Source organism: Delphinapterus leucas, chromosome 15, assembly GCF_059928025.1.
Source record: "Delphinapterus leucas isolate spDelLeu-1000000601 "Yukka" chromosome 15, BTC_Dleu_Yukka2, whole genome shotgun sequence".
Taxonomy (NCBI): domain Eukaryota; kingdom Metazoa; phylum Chordata; class Mammalia; order Artiodactyla; family Monodontidae; genus Delphinapterus; species Delphinapterus leucas.
This window is the reverse complement of record NC_143143.1, coordinates 23638494-23653566: the sequence shown is the minus strand read 5'-3', so window position 1 is coordinate 23653566 and position 15073 is coordinate 23638494. Positions and strand designations below refer to the sequence as shown.

The 15073-nt window shown below is 43.0% G+C and overlaps 1 protein-coding gene across 9 annotated transcripts in view; it reads right to left on the bottom strand.

Moving 5' to 3' along the window:
- SMG1 (SMG1 nonsense mediated mRNA decay associated PI3K related kinase) overlaps positions 1-8245 on the bottom strand; it is a 96960-nt gene extending 88715 nt beyond the window's left edge. For 4 of the 9 annotated variants that reach the window (XM_022552305.3, XM_022552301.3, XM_022552302.3 and 1 more), the window contains exon 1: positions 7918-8244. Coding sequence is in view for 5 of the 9 variants with exons in the window: in XM_022552301.3 (XP_022408009.1) it covers positions 7918-8003 (86 nt within the window). In the remaining 4 variants the exon portion in view is untranslated. Of the gene's footprint in view, positions 1-24; positions 7880-7917 lie in introns of those variants that run through there. The other 5 variants (XR_016387801.1, XM_089896093.1, XM_089896094.1 and 2 more) reach the window with 3 other exon arrangements.
- Between the last annotated feature and the right edge of the window lie 6828 nt (positions 8246-15073).

The following is a 15073-nucleotide window of genomic DNA, read 5'->3' as shown; positions in this document are numbered from 1 at the left end:
CTGCAGACATACACATATAATTACCTTAGGCCACTGCAGAGCTTGTAATAATTTTCTTGTAGACCTATAAGAGCACTGCTGAGGTGCTTTATTGATGATAAAAAGGGTAAAGGAAAAAAGTAGTGCCTTTCCTTATAAACAAAGAAATAGCAGAATTTAGTAAGTTCCATACCAAAAAGCAATCTACAATTCTGATACCAGAAACTCTTTTTTTTTAATTTATTTATTTTATTTTATTTATTCTTGGCTGCATTGGGGCTTCGTTGCTGTGCGCGGGTTTTTGTCTAGTTGCAGCACACGGGACTCTCATTGCGGTGGTTTCTCTTGTTGCGGTGCACCGGCTCTAGGCACCACGGCTTCAGTAGTTGTGGCTCACGAGCTCTAGAGCGCAGGCTCAGCAGTTGTGGCACATGGGCTTAGTTGCTCCGTGGCATGTGGGATCTTCCAGGACTGGGCTCAGATCCGTGTCCCCTGCATTGGCAGGCGGATTCTTAACCCACTGCACCACCAGGGAAGCCAGAAACTCCTCTTTTTTGGGGGGCGGGGGAGGTGGGGGGGCTGTGTGGTTTGTAGGATCTTAGTTCCCCCTCCAGGGATCGAACCCAGGCCCTGGCAGTGAAAGCGCCAAACCACTGGACTGCCAGGGAATTCCCCAGAAACTCCTCTTTTGAAAAAGATTTTTAAGTAATAAACACAAAAAGTCCGTAACAGGTTTTTAAATAATAAACATGAGATCCTAGACATGCTATGAGTAGCAACATTAACTTCCTAAGGAATGATTTCTAACAGGAATACAATCTCCTTTTTTCAAAGGGTATGAAGATTAATATGAAAGAAGTAATTCACTATGAAAGAAACCTGTTGATTCTGGAAAATTTGGATTTCAGTCATTCCCCAATCAGCAGGCATACAACTGGCAAGAGGTTTGTTTCCTCAGGCCTTCTAATGGAATGTCAAAAGAGGCTCAACCCACCCAGTGCTTAACTTTTTGGTGATCAGACTGTTTAAATACTGTACAAATAGATACAACAGATATGGGATAAACTGTCAATGTGTAAATTAACTTTATGTGAGCAGAGTATTTCTTCAAGATGGATAAAACCTATGAATCTTAAATGGCCACAGTCTGATCTGGCCACCTCAGTCCACTAGAACATTGTCCCTTTGAACCTGTACAATCACCTTACTTAAGTTGCTGCCTCCGGCTAACCAAGCTGCTGTACAAGGAACAGTTCCTCTCAAAATGCCTCCTACAGTTACAGTGTTCTAAGCCCTGCAGTTAACTCTAAACACAAAAACAAACTTGCAGAATTCCATTTTCATGTATTTACTTGAGAAAGGACACTCAAATTTAGAGTGTTTACTATTTATTGATGCACTGGTAGGGAAGAAGGGATACAGAAGTAAAACCATTATACAAGATGCATGCATACATAAAGGTTATGTCTTACTGGGGAAGACACAAAAAAACTCAGATAGTGAGTGTTATTAGAGAAGCCTGGTGCTTCTCACTGAGGGGGTGCACTTAGGCTGAGATAGCATGAAAACACCCAGGTCAAGCACTCTGAGAAGAACAATCTATGCAGTAGCTACACAGCAAGAACAGGCCTTGCAAAGGCCCTTAAGACAGAAATGAGTTTGGGGAGTGCTTTAGGGCAAGTACACAGAACAGTAGAGAAAATGACAGGCTCAGCCTTCAGGGACAAACTAGTTGGGAGAACAAAAAAAGGTTGAAGTGGTAAGCACAGTTACCTTTCATTGTAGATCTGTACCAAGATTTGGAAAGGATCACAGAGGGCAGAGGTAGGGTAAGGATCTTAAGGGAAGTGCAATGTTTAGGTTGGGGAGAGGACAAAAAACAGAGCTACCAATGGTAGGTTCAAGAGGGAAGAGAAAAGTCCGTGAACCTGTAGCTCACAGGAATAAATTTAGCCAACAAACTTAGGAGAGCTCCTCTGTGTTCCAGGACTCAAATGCCTGAAAAGGTTAACAGTGGATCCACCATCTGAAACTGTTTTCACAAGGATCTTCAGATATTCCAAGTTTGTTTATAGCAAAAGAGGAATAACAGAACTATGTTGAAGATGACGAGGTTATCAATCTTCAGAAACCATAAGTTGGTAATAAATCATAAGATAATATTCAAAAATTTCCTGTCTATAATAACTTTTAAGGTAAGATCCACACATACACTCTGCCAGGGTTTTTGTTTTTTTTTTGGGGGGGGTGCAGTGGGAAGGGAAGTTATCCAACTGCAAAGTCATTGTGTATCTGTATCTTGATCAGGGTTATGGTTACACAGGTGTATACATTTGTCAAAAATCACTCAACTTAAGACCTATACATGGATAAATTTTATCTCAAAAAAGTAACAAGTTCAAAAAACAATTCAACTAAGAGAGAAAAAGTACCGTCAACTAATACAAGATGGAGCAGAACATAATAAAAACATATACATATACCTGAAACTAATATGTTGTATTTCAGTTATACCTCAATTTAAAAAAAAGAAAAACACAAATGTCTCCCTAAAAATTTAATAGGTTACATTCTACATTTAAAAAAGTAATAAGCTGGAGTATTTCATACAGGAATTAAACCACAAAATGTCTGCAACTTCCACTGTTAGACCTCTAAACAAGAGGGGATGTGTTTTATTTTCTAGTCCCCAAAATAAAATGGATTCTGAGAAAACTTTAAGATAGCCAAAGACAGGTAACCAGAAAACAATATGAAGAGACACCAAACAAATGACAGCTTGTGTGAATCTATAAAGGGAGGTCCACTGAAAGCCGCCTCAGGGATTTATTTTAGGTGATTAGGATTGGGAAAGAAAATCAAGTAAGCAAGTGCCAAGCAGTGAAAGCAGGAAAGCCTAAATTTAAAAGTTGTGAGAACTCAGTGTTCACAAAAAAAAAAAAAAACAAACCATCAACCACACTCCATTTTGTGTATATGATCATCCTATATAATGTAAGTGTCCTAACCTGAATTGAAGTGTGAGCAGATAAAAAGTATCACTTTAGTGATCACCCTCAATCAACACCAGATAACAAATAAGGGGCTCTTGCTTATGGAAATTCCATATATTGAGCTGAATACTTTTGTCTGAATTTAAACCATGAATTATAAACAATATTCAGGTCCTCAACAGTCTCTTGTCTAGACTGTTCCAACTGCCTCCTACTGTGGTTACACACACACACACACACACACACAAACACACACCTAATTTTAATCTTCCTCAATTATGCCACTTCCATGCTGGTAAAACTTCAGTAGTTCCCTAAAGTCATTCCAAACACATCCAGTATGATTCAAGACCTACAATACAGCCCCACTCCAGCTCTTAAGCTTCATCTCTTATTTGTATCACACCTCACAAATACCCCATCCTTCTAATCAAACTGGTAACATTTTACCAAGGACAACTTGCATTTTGCCATTTCCCTGCTTTCTTCTATTTTTTGATCCCCCCCCCAAATTTACTGTCAAAATAGAACAGATCAATTTCATGGTCCCACTGCCCCCTACTCAACTGTACAGCTTTCCCTCCTCTGACTCTCCAAGTTTTAAACTGTAAACCACATATAAAAAGAATTTTACCAAGAATTATATCACAATTAATATCCATATACTGCTTTACCTTTTACATAGCCCTTTCTTATCCCCCATACTAACCGATAATCTCCTTAAAGACAGTAGCTCTATTAGTCATAAAAATCCCTACAGGATCACTATTTCCTGAATTAGAATATTTTCATTGAATTAGAATATTTCACAATCTCCTATTATTTAAAAAACCCTTCAGTTATACTCCCAACTTAAAAAGGAACCACAACAGAAGGGGGAAAAGGGTTCAATTTAAAGATAAAATTGCCATATGTTTCATAAGGAATATATTTTATTCTATAATGGAAAAAATAAACTTTCCCCCCAAATTAAACACCCATACACAATTATCTGGAACTCCTTAATGTACATGAAAATCTGTGGTACAGAATTGGCAACCATTAAATTCTGTTTAACTAAAGCTCTATTTATAGTTATAAAATATGTAACTCCACTTAATTTCACCCTTTAGGTATTTCACTATATTATGCACCTATGGACATCAGACAGTACAGACTCATAAAAGGCTGAATAGACAACTCTAGTTTCAAAAATCCAGTTTCTCACAATGTCAGACATACTAGTTTTTGGCTTTTCTATCTTCACAGCCCTCTTCCCCATCTTTTGGTCTGTGACAATGGAGAATGAAGGTATTTGTACTTGTGAGAACTTCAATCTGTCTACATTTTACCAAAAATAGAAGCTGTCTTTAATATACAGTTTCATCCTTTTAGAACTGTAGAAAGATCTTAACACTGGGCACAGTAAGATACCCAAGATATATCTGTTAAACGAATAAAGTCTTAAGATGCCCAAGTGTGGAAGTAAAATTATGCGTTTTCATTTGACAACGCTCCCTCTTGCTTGTTGAACTAATCTATATTTGACTCCAATGTCAAATCAGTCTTGTCATCTTGGAGAATTAAAATGAACAATATAACAAATTACACACTTTTTTTTCTTTTTGCTTCACCGCCTGGCATGCAGGATCTTAGTTCGCCAAACAGGGATCAAACCCGCGCTCCCTGCAGTGGAAGCCCAGGAGTCTTAACCACTAGACCACCAGGGAAGTCCCATATACACTTAATTTTAAAACAAATCATTCTGATCTCTATCTTGATTGGTGCACCCAGAAGATTACTCCCCAAAATAAAGTCAAGAAAAGGAGAGACTGGTTAGTGCCAATAATAAAACCACTCATTTGCCTAATCATTCTTAAATGTTAATGGAGGGGCTGCGCTGGTGGCGCAGCAGTTAAGAATCCCCCTGCCAATGCAGGGGACATGGGTTCGAGCCCTGGTCCGCGAAGATCCCACATACCGCAGAGCAACTAAGCCCGTGCGCCACAACTACTGAGCCTGCACTCTGGAGCCCGCGAGCCACAACTACTGAGCCTGCGCGCCTAGAGCCTGTGCGCCTAGAGCCTGTGCTGTGCAACAAGAGAAGCCACTGCAATGAGAAGGCCACGCACCGCAACGAAGAGTAGCCCCCACTCGCTGCAACTAGAGAAAGCCCTCGCACAGCAACGAAGACCCAACGCAGCCAAAAATTCATAAATAAAATAAATTTATTAAAAAAAAAGTTAATGGAGAGTACAGTGAATGAAAACGAAGAAAATGCTTTCTGCTAGAGGTATGCTTTTAGCAAAGGTGGGCTTGCTCTGTTGCCACATGACACTAGTCTATTTAGCCACCTGGAACACTTCCTGTCAATACGTGTGAAGTAACAGGTGTGGCCATCATTGACTCAACAGTCGGTTTCCAGACTAACTGACAAACTAACACTAAAAGAAACCAACCAAAAATTGCTTTTTTAAATCCTACTTTTCAAAAAGACTAAATCTAGTAAAATAGAACCCAAAAAATCAGACAAGGACTGGTACAGAAAGGCAAAAAAAATTTTTTTTAAACCAAAATGACTCTGATGAACCATACGGAATCTGCCTGCATTTGAAGATGTTTAGAAAAGCAAACCCCCATTTAAGCAAGGGGAAAAATCGAGCTCCATTCTGTCAGTTAACTGGAGTGTGTCACCTTTCTAAAGTGAAGAGGGTACAGAATAACAACCTCAAATTTAACTCATGAAAATTTATGACTTGGCAAACACCTGAAGTTTTTTATTGGCTATTTAACAAAACAATTAGGCAACAGTGCAAAGAAATCAAGTTTTGCTATGGCGTACTGTCCATACTTTTCTATTCCCTCCTCTACAAAAAAGTCAAGTATTTCCAACATCCTAATCAACTGTTACTCCATGTAACCAAGGGTATCTCACAGTATCTGTCTACCTAGGCAATAAGTTCTGAGACTGTGAAACAGCACAGCTTCCAAGAATGCATACATCCTCCCCCACACACAGCCAAGAAATAAAGTACTTGAAGAAAAACAGACAATACTAATAACCCACGTACATATTCCACAACTATATAAGCCATTCTGCTTCATACCTGTCAAATTAAGCCAGGTGATCTCAACCCATAGCTGCAACTGGGCTACTCCATTTATTTAGAAACACAAGCTACAACTTATTCTTTTCCAGAAGCTCCAGGACTATTTGTGAAAGGCACTTTACTTAGTCCTCTAAAGGGATACTGTGTACATTCTTTTACATATGCTGACCACAGTACTGAAAAATAATGGAAAATCTACTGTCAAAGAGCTCTCAAATGTCAAATTCAAGCTCATTTATCATCTAATTCATTAGATGCAAAAAAAAATCAAATTTCACACATTTCAATGAACATACAAAAGAATGTCAATTACAGATAAAAATACCAAAACTAGTTAACTGATTTTATGTAAAGCAGGCATAACCCCTAAGTGGTAAAGAACAAGTAAAACTATGCTTTCAAAACATTTTTTTTTAACTACTTATCTCAATTCTAGGCTCAGGCATTAACTTTTAAAGTCACCTAGTTATATACACCCGATCTCAACAGACACAGGATTTGGGAAGGCATATTAAACAGAATGAGATGTGTACCACTCAGCAGCCAAAAGAGCATTTTGATTTTTCTATCAAGTATTAAAGTGTTACCTTCGAACATCTTACCAAATTATTTCCAAACACTGCTGGAATTACATGAAACCATCAAGAAGCAAAAGTCATCCCAACAACGTGTGTTTGTCTAACATTTATTTGGCCAGTCCCTGGACAATCATATGGCAAGTGTGCTTCAAAGTATGAGAACTCCATGAATCAACTAACCGCAAAATATTATATACGTTTAGGAAGTTCTTCTAGGCACTGGGCTAAGTTCCAAGATAGTCTGAGTATTACAAGCACTTATTCAGTAAGAGAGATAAGAATAAATTAGTCCTAAATTAGGTACAACTGCCCCATGATTAATCAGAAAGACACGAAAATTAATTTTTAAGAACTCGATGCTCCGCAGGGAGTTTCCCGGTGGCCTTGTGGTTAGGATTCCGTGTTTCCACTACCGAGGCCCAGGTTCCATCCCTGGTTGGGCAACTGAGATCCTGCAATCGGCCCGGGGTGGCCAAAAAGTGGTGGTGGTGGGGGGGGGGGGGAGAACAAAACTCGATTCTCCTCATATACTCATTTCCAACTAGGCCCCAAACCTGTCTGAAATCAAATCAAATTCTCTACTCCTCTAAGCAACTGTCCGTACAAGTGTCCGGGTATGAATTGCTCTCCGCCAGAGTAACTGCCCCTGCACTTGGGGAAAACTTCATTTCCTAGTACCAGGGTCGGTCGGCCCCATTAACACAGTCACAATCTAGTCTCATGCTCCACAACTACGCTGTTGTCAGAGTAATGCCTTGGAGTGCTGGGTTTTGTTTTGTTTTTTTAAATATTAACACGTGGGGGTCACAGAAGGGATCCCAATTAAGGAAATCTTTCACGTGGGGACTCAAAGGGTTAAAGATCAGGGAAGTTAATGGGTAACAGAGAGGGTCCCGTACTCTCAGGATCCCCCAACTCATATCCCAACTTAAGGGCAAGGTGGCAAGTAAAAAGTGCCCCCACCGCCAGGTCCCCCTTCCTTCACCCAACTCCTAGGCCAGTGCCTTCTCCCGGCGCCCTGGCTCTCGGCTCCAGCCCCCGAGTTGAAATGCAGGGAGAGGGGAGGCATTTAGGCCTCGCCTCCCAGCGGCCTTCCTCCCCCGGCCGGGGCGGGAGGGGACCCAGGAAGCCGCGCCTGGTTCCCCGGGGCGGGGGATGGGGTGGGGGGAGGAGGGTGGAGAGCCTAGGCCGCGCCTCCCACCCCGGCGGTCCTAGGCCTCGGCCCGCCCGAGGCGGGGCCCGGGGTCGGGTCGGCGGGCTGGGCGCCGGCTCACCCACCTGGGTTGCCAGTCATTCCAGCTCCGCGGGTACTTGGTGCCGCCGCCGCCGCTGCTCAGCCGAGACCCCGGGGCTCTGCGGCTCATTACCTTCCCCGACACGACATGGCCAAGCGCCGCCGCCCGAAGAAGCGCGAGTCGCCGCCCGAACCGGCCGCCGCCGACACTCCGCTCCGGCCCGGGGCTGAGGAGGAAGCCGAGCAGGAGGAGGAGGCGGCGGAGGGCGGGGGAGGCAGACGGTCGTTCCGGGTTCCGCCTGAGCCCACAGCGCAGGACTGGGAGGCGGGAGCGGCGCGGTGAGAGGGAGGCGGAGGAAGGGGAGGCGACGTCTCTTACGGGGCCGTACGCGGCCGGCGACGCCGGGGCGCAGGAGGAGGAGAACAGCGAGGAGGAGGCGGTGGCGGCGGATCCTCAAGCTCACACAGCCACGGCTACCCCACCTCCCGACTCCGCCCGCCGCGCCGCCGCTGCCGCACGGCATGCTGGGAGCGAGGGGCGGGGCCGGCACCCGCCGGGCCAGGGGAGAGGGGCGGGGCCGAATCGGAAGGGCGGGGCCTGGGGGCGGGGCCGGGCTCAGCGAGCGGACGATCCTCCCGCGCCCTGCGGTATTCTGCACTATCCGCGGACCTCGCCGAGGTCTGGCCCCGCCGCAGGGGATCACGGGAGAGGGGAATCTCCGCCAGCACTCCCACACGCACACCCTCCCACATAAGCCCGGGAAAACACCTGACCCTCTGAGGGCCGGTCAGTAAGGTGTAAACAAGCATCCAATTAAGAACCTGGGGTGTCCTTGCTGGGGGGGGGGCGCGCGCGCACACACACACACACACACAGACACACACACACACGGAGGCGTGCCTTTAGGGTTCACGTGCCTCCACGTTCCTCACCTTCTACGGTGAAAAGTGGAAATTAAAAAAAAAAAAGAGGGTGGGTATCTATTTACCCAGCCAACACCTGAAATGCCCATGGAGTCCTGACACCTTGACCATTTCTTCACATTGCAAAAAACTAAATACAGAAAGCGGAGTACTCTCGAGCACCAGACCCGATTCCCTGCAATGTGAAATATGCTCTGAAATCCTCTCACCGTTACACTTGCCCACCTTCCCCTCCAAAAACAGTCGGGGGGCTGGGGGGCAAACCTGAGCACTCTCTCCCCCACAGCGACAGTCTGCCAGAAAGACTTCACTAAAGCATCTGATACATGATGTGAATGCCATCCATATACATTGAGAAAAGGTCAGCAAGATGCGCATCGAACAGGTAACAGGAGTTACCTTTGGGGAGGATAGTAAAAAGGATCTTACCCTTGTCTGCACAGAGGGTCTTAACCTATTTTATGTTGCAAGAAGAAAGTCTTTATATGTTGCTTGTGTGATTTAAAATGGTTACCAAAAGTACTTGAGATTATGAGGTGTTACACACTCATCCTGCTTCAACCCTGGGCTCCTTTCTTGTGCCCAGCAACCCCTCATAAAAGTATGATCCTGCCAGCTCTAGAGGATAGAAAGTTAGATTTTCAAAAGCACTTTTCTCCCCTCTCCCCTCCACCCATTCAGGAAAAAAGAAACTCCTCTGAACTGGGGCTATTTGACTCAACACAGAAATTCCCACTAGGTCAGACCCAAGCATGGTCACCCACATGTGTAAAAAAAAATTTTTTTTAATAAAATACCTGAGTGAAGAGAGATACATCTGGAAGGTACACACTCTACCCTGAAATTTGCCCTGGGTTCCCCTGCACTTGCTGTGAGGAAGGATCCCACCAGTTGTAAACGGGGCCCTACAAGAGGTATCTTTTCTTCCCTACTCTCTGATGAAGAGAAAAAGTCCCTCTTGAACCGAGTCCCAAGATTAGGGTCCCCTCACTCAGTATGGTTCTCTCTGGAAAATTGTTAATCCTGCCACAAGTTATTTTGGTTTGTTTGTAGTTAATGTCTAATTACATAAGCAACAGTGAACATATTGTCCTCAAGTATGTTTTTAATGTGCAGCCTAATCATGATTTATTCTTTCATTCAACATTCAGCAAAATTTATTGATCATCTACAAACCAAGCAGTTGGGGACAGGGACAGAGATCCAGACTCAATCCTTGTCCTTAAGCAACTCTGGGAGTAGGGGTCAGAGAGATAGATCTATTATTAGAAATGTCTGGAATTGTTATGTTTGCTCAATCTCCCCTCTCTCCACCATCCTGCAAGCCTGTCTTGCAATCTGACTAAAAAGGCCCCTTCCCCCAAAGCCTTTTCTTAATTCTAAGTTTTGACGATTCTTGGACCTGTCTTCCTCAGATCCTTTTCTTTTTGTGCTCCAGGTAAGTTGATGCTCTCTTCCTCTTTGGGACCCTCAGACCCATGAGCAAATGGCTGATATAGCCAATTAATCATTTTGACTTGCTTCAACAGTTGATTGCAACAAAGGTGCAGTGATGACCAAATTATGTCAATTGTTCAGATTCCAAAATGATTCCCAACAGAATAATCAGAACCTTAGACCCCTGAGAAAAATGTCAGGAGTCCTTTAACCTTTTCAAATTACAGAACAACAGCAGAGTACTTCAAGGAAGGGCTCTGGGTTCAAATTCCAACTCCACTTAAGAGCTGAGGGAGCATCAGCAAAGCTCCTGACTCTCGCAGTGCCCCAGGTTCTCATCTGTAAAATGAAGATGATAATATTAGCACTGACCTCTTGAGGAGGTTGAGAGGATTAATAGCGATCTTGCATGTAAAGTGTTTTTCACAGTGCCTTCCACATGGTAAGCAATCAAAAAAAATTACCTAAAAATCAGATTCACCACTTCTCTGAAGCACGTGGCTATTTGGATAATATTTGACCAATGAAGAAAAAGACTAAAAAAGAAAAGTAGCTGGCAGGGGTTGTGCCCAGTTGCTCAAACAATTCCTTCTTATTTATCATTGTTTTTTCTACTTCTTTCATGGAAATGATTAACCCTCAAAAACAGTGTTGGCACAGGGGAGGTGTGAGGACATAGGAGGTGGGTGAGTGTCATTTGGCAGCAACTTCCTGGAAAGCAATTTAAGAGTGTGTATCCAAAGACTTAAAATTAACGCCCTTTCCCCCACTAATTCTTCTCCTGGGAAACTATCCTAAGGAAATATGCCACATTACAGACAAAGTGATTTTCTTAAAATAAAAATCAGATCATGTGAACATCCTACTTAAAATGCACCAATGGCTTCCCATTCTTAGGATAAAATCCAGACTCATCATTACTAAGAGCCTGTAAAAGCTGGCTTCTCCTGCATTGCAAACATCCCAGGGCTGCTCATACCCAAAACAGGATCCTAACAATGGTTCTAAAGTTTGTCCTTAGAGTAAAATGCCCTCATGTAGGCTGTACCCCAATTAAATCAGGATCTCTCAGTGTAGACTCAGGCATCAATACTTTTGACATCCCCAGGGGATTCTAATATGCAGCCAAGATTGAGTAACACCACTTTTGAGCACCTAAGCACTGAAAAAGTTATTGGGGACCCCACCACATCCTCACCTCCCAATACATGTGGACTATAAAGACAATTCTAAACCACTGAGAAGAAAGAATTAAAAGCCCGGTTTTTCCCATGATGACTACTTGGATACTTAAAAATATATACACATCAAATATGATCAACTCTGAAAACTTTCCAAAATTTTTTCTCACTTCTTTTAGTAGTTTTGCTTCACTGGTTCCATTAGCACTCCAGTAATAGAGACAGAATTTCAGTTCCTGAAACACACTTAGCCTCTCCAGCCCCTGCACTTTTTTGTACTTGCTGTTCCCTCTGCCTGGAATGCCTTTCCTACCTTTACTCCCATCAAGATTGGTACTGGGGTAAAGAGTGGAGTGCCTCTGGGGCCAAATTTAAGGAGCCACTCACTCTTGAGGTTGTCCAAGTGCCAACCCTGCACTTGCACCAGCCTGCGAGTGAGTGCCTCCTGCGAGTGAGTGACCTCTTTTGTCTCGCCCTAGTCCTGGCCGTCTTTTCCTGGCCCATCTCAAGTCTTTTTTTTTTTTTTTAACATCTTTACTGGAGTATAATTACTTTACAATGGTGTGTTAGTTTCTGCTGTATAACAAAGTGAATCAGCTATATGTATACATATATCCCCTCCCTCTTGCGTCTCCCTCCCACCCTCCCTATCCCACTCCTCTAGGTGGTCACAGAGCACTGAGCTGATCTCCCTGTGCTATGCAGCTGCTTCCCACTAGCTATCTGTTTTACATTTGGTAGTGTACATATGGCCATGCCACTCTCTCACTTCATCCCAGCTTACCCTTCCCCTCCCGGTGTCCTTAAGTCCATTCTCTACGTCTGCATCTTTATTCCTGTCCTGCCCCTAGGTTCTTCAGAAACTTGTTTTTTTTTTTTCAGATTCCATATATATGTGTTAGCGTACGATATTTGTTTTTCTCTGACTTACTTCACTCTGTATGACAGTCTCTAGGTCCATCCACCTGACTACAAATAACTCAATTTTGTTTCTTTTTATGGCTGAGTAATATTCCATTGTATATATGTGCCACATCTTCTTTATCCATTCATCTGTTGATGGACACTTAGGTTGCTTCCATGTCCTGGCTATTGTAAATAGAGCTTCAATGAACACTGTAGTACATGACTCTTTTTGAATGATGGTTTTCTCAGGGTATACCATCTCAAGTCTTCTGAGAGGTTTTCCCTGACCTCCCTGCTCAAAAAAGCTGGCCAGTGCCCTTTCCAGATGTGTTCTATCACACACCCTATTTCTTTCCTTGGTAACACCCATCACCATCTGCAAGTATTGTGTCTCTTTGCATATTTATTATCTGTCTCACCCTTAGGATATGAGCTCTGTGAGATTCAAGTCCATACCTGTCTCACCTTTACCGCCTCCATCCCCAGCACACAGCACAGCACCTGACTCAGAGTAAGCACTCAAAAAATAGTTGTTAGTGGAAGGAATGAAATGGAAATTAACTAAGATATGGACCAAGATTGATACAGAAGTATTGGTCTCAGTTTTACTTATAAATAGCACACACAAAAAAAGGGGAGGCATTATTTCAGTGTCCAACAGTAGGAAACATTAGGAGACAGTCCATTCGTACTTGTAATTTTCTTCAGATTATTAAAAATTATAATTATGAAGATTTTAATGGAATCGGGAAGATATTATGCTTACATGTTTAAAAAAGAACATGAAATAGAGAAATGCAAATCAAAACTGTAATGAGGGGCTTCCCTGGTGGCGCAGTGGTTGAGAGTCTGCCTGCCGATGCAGGGGACATGGGTTCGTGTCCCGGTCCAGGAAGATCCCACATGCCACGGAGCAGCTGGGCCCATGAGCCATGGCCGCTGAGCCTGCGCGTCCAGAGCCTGTGCTCCACAACGGGAGAGGCCACAGCAGTGAGAGGCCCGCGTACCGCAAAAAAAAAAAAAAAACAAAACAAAAAAAAACTGCAATGAGGTATCACCTCACACCAGTCAGAATGGCCATCATCAAAATATCTACAAACAGGGGGACTTCCCTGGTGGCTCAGTGGTTAAGACTCCGTGATCCCAGTGCAGGGGGCCCAGGTTCAATACCTGGTTAGGAAACTAGATGCCACATGCATGCTGCAACCAAGAGTTCACATGTCGCAACCAAGGAGCCAGCAAGTTGCAACTTTGTGCTTCGGTCCGGGAAGATCCCACGTGCCGCGGAGTGGCTGGGCCCGTGAGCCATGGCCGCTGAGCCTGTGCGTCTGGAGCCTGTGCTCCGCAACGGGAGAGGCCACAACAGTGAGAGGCCCGCGTACAGAAAAAAAAAAAAAAAAAAAATACATGCACCCCAATGTTCATAGCAGCACTATTTATAATAGCCAAGACATGGAAGCAACCTAAATGTCCATCAACAGAGGAATGGAGGGGACTTCCCTGGTAGCACAGTGGTTAAGAATCCACCTGCCAATGCAGGGGACACGGATTTGAGCCCTGGTCTGGGAAAATCCCACATGCCGCAGAGCAACTAAGCCTGTGTGCCACAACTACTGGGCCCGCGTGCCTAGAGCCTGTGCTGCACAAGAGAAGCCACCTCATTGAGAAGCCTGCACACCACAACGAAGAGTAGCCCCCCACTCACCGCAACTAGAGAAAGCTCACGCGCAGCAACAAAGACCCAACGCAGCCAAAAATAAAATATAAATTAATTAATTAATTTTAAAATGAAAAAATAAAAAACAGAGGAATGGATAAAGAAGATGTGGTATATATATACAATGGAATGTTACTAAGCCATTAAAAAGAATGAAATAATGCCGATTGCAGCAACATGGATGGACTTAGAGATTGTCATACTAAGTGAGGTAAGTCAGACAAAGAGAAACATTGTATAATATCACTTATATGCAGAATCTAAAAAGAAATGATACAAGTGAAGTTATTTACAAAACAGAAACAGACTCACAGACTTAGAGAAGGAACTTCTGGTTACTGGGGGGAAGGGTAGGGGAAAGGAATAGTTAGGAAGTTTGGGATTGACATGTACACACTGCTATATTTAAAATGGATAACCAACAAGGACCTACTGTATAGCACAGGGAACTCTGCTCAATATTATGTAAAACCTAAATAGGAAAACAATTTGAAAAAGAATAGATACATTTATATGTAAAATAAAGCAAAATAAAATAAAATAGTGGCAGAACCAAAAAAAAAAAATGTGGTACATATATACAATGGAATACTACTCAGCCATTAAAAAGAATCAAATCATGCCATTTGCAGCAACATGGATGGACCTAAAGATTATCATACTAAGTGAAGTCAGACAGAGAAAGACAAATATCATATGATATCATTTATATGTGGAATCTAAAAAAAATGATACAAATGAACTTATTTAGAAAACAGAAACAGACTCACAGTTTCGAAAACAGACTTATGGTTACCAAAGGGGAAAGGTGGAGGGGAGGGATAAATTAGGAGTTTGGGATTAACAGATACACACTATTATATATAAAATAGATAATCAACAAGGACCTACTGTATAGCACAGGGAACTCTATTCAATATTCTGTAATAACCTATATGGGAAAAGAATCTGAAAAATAATGGATACATGTATATGTGTAACTGAACCACTTTGCTGTACACCTGAAATTACCACAATATTGTAAATCAACTATAC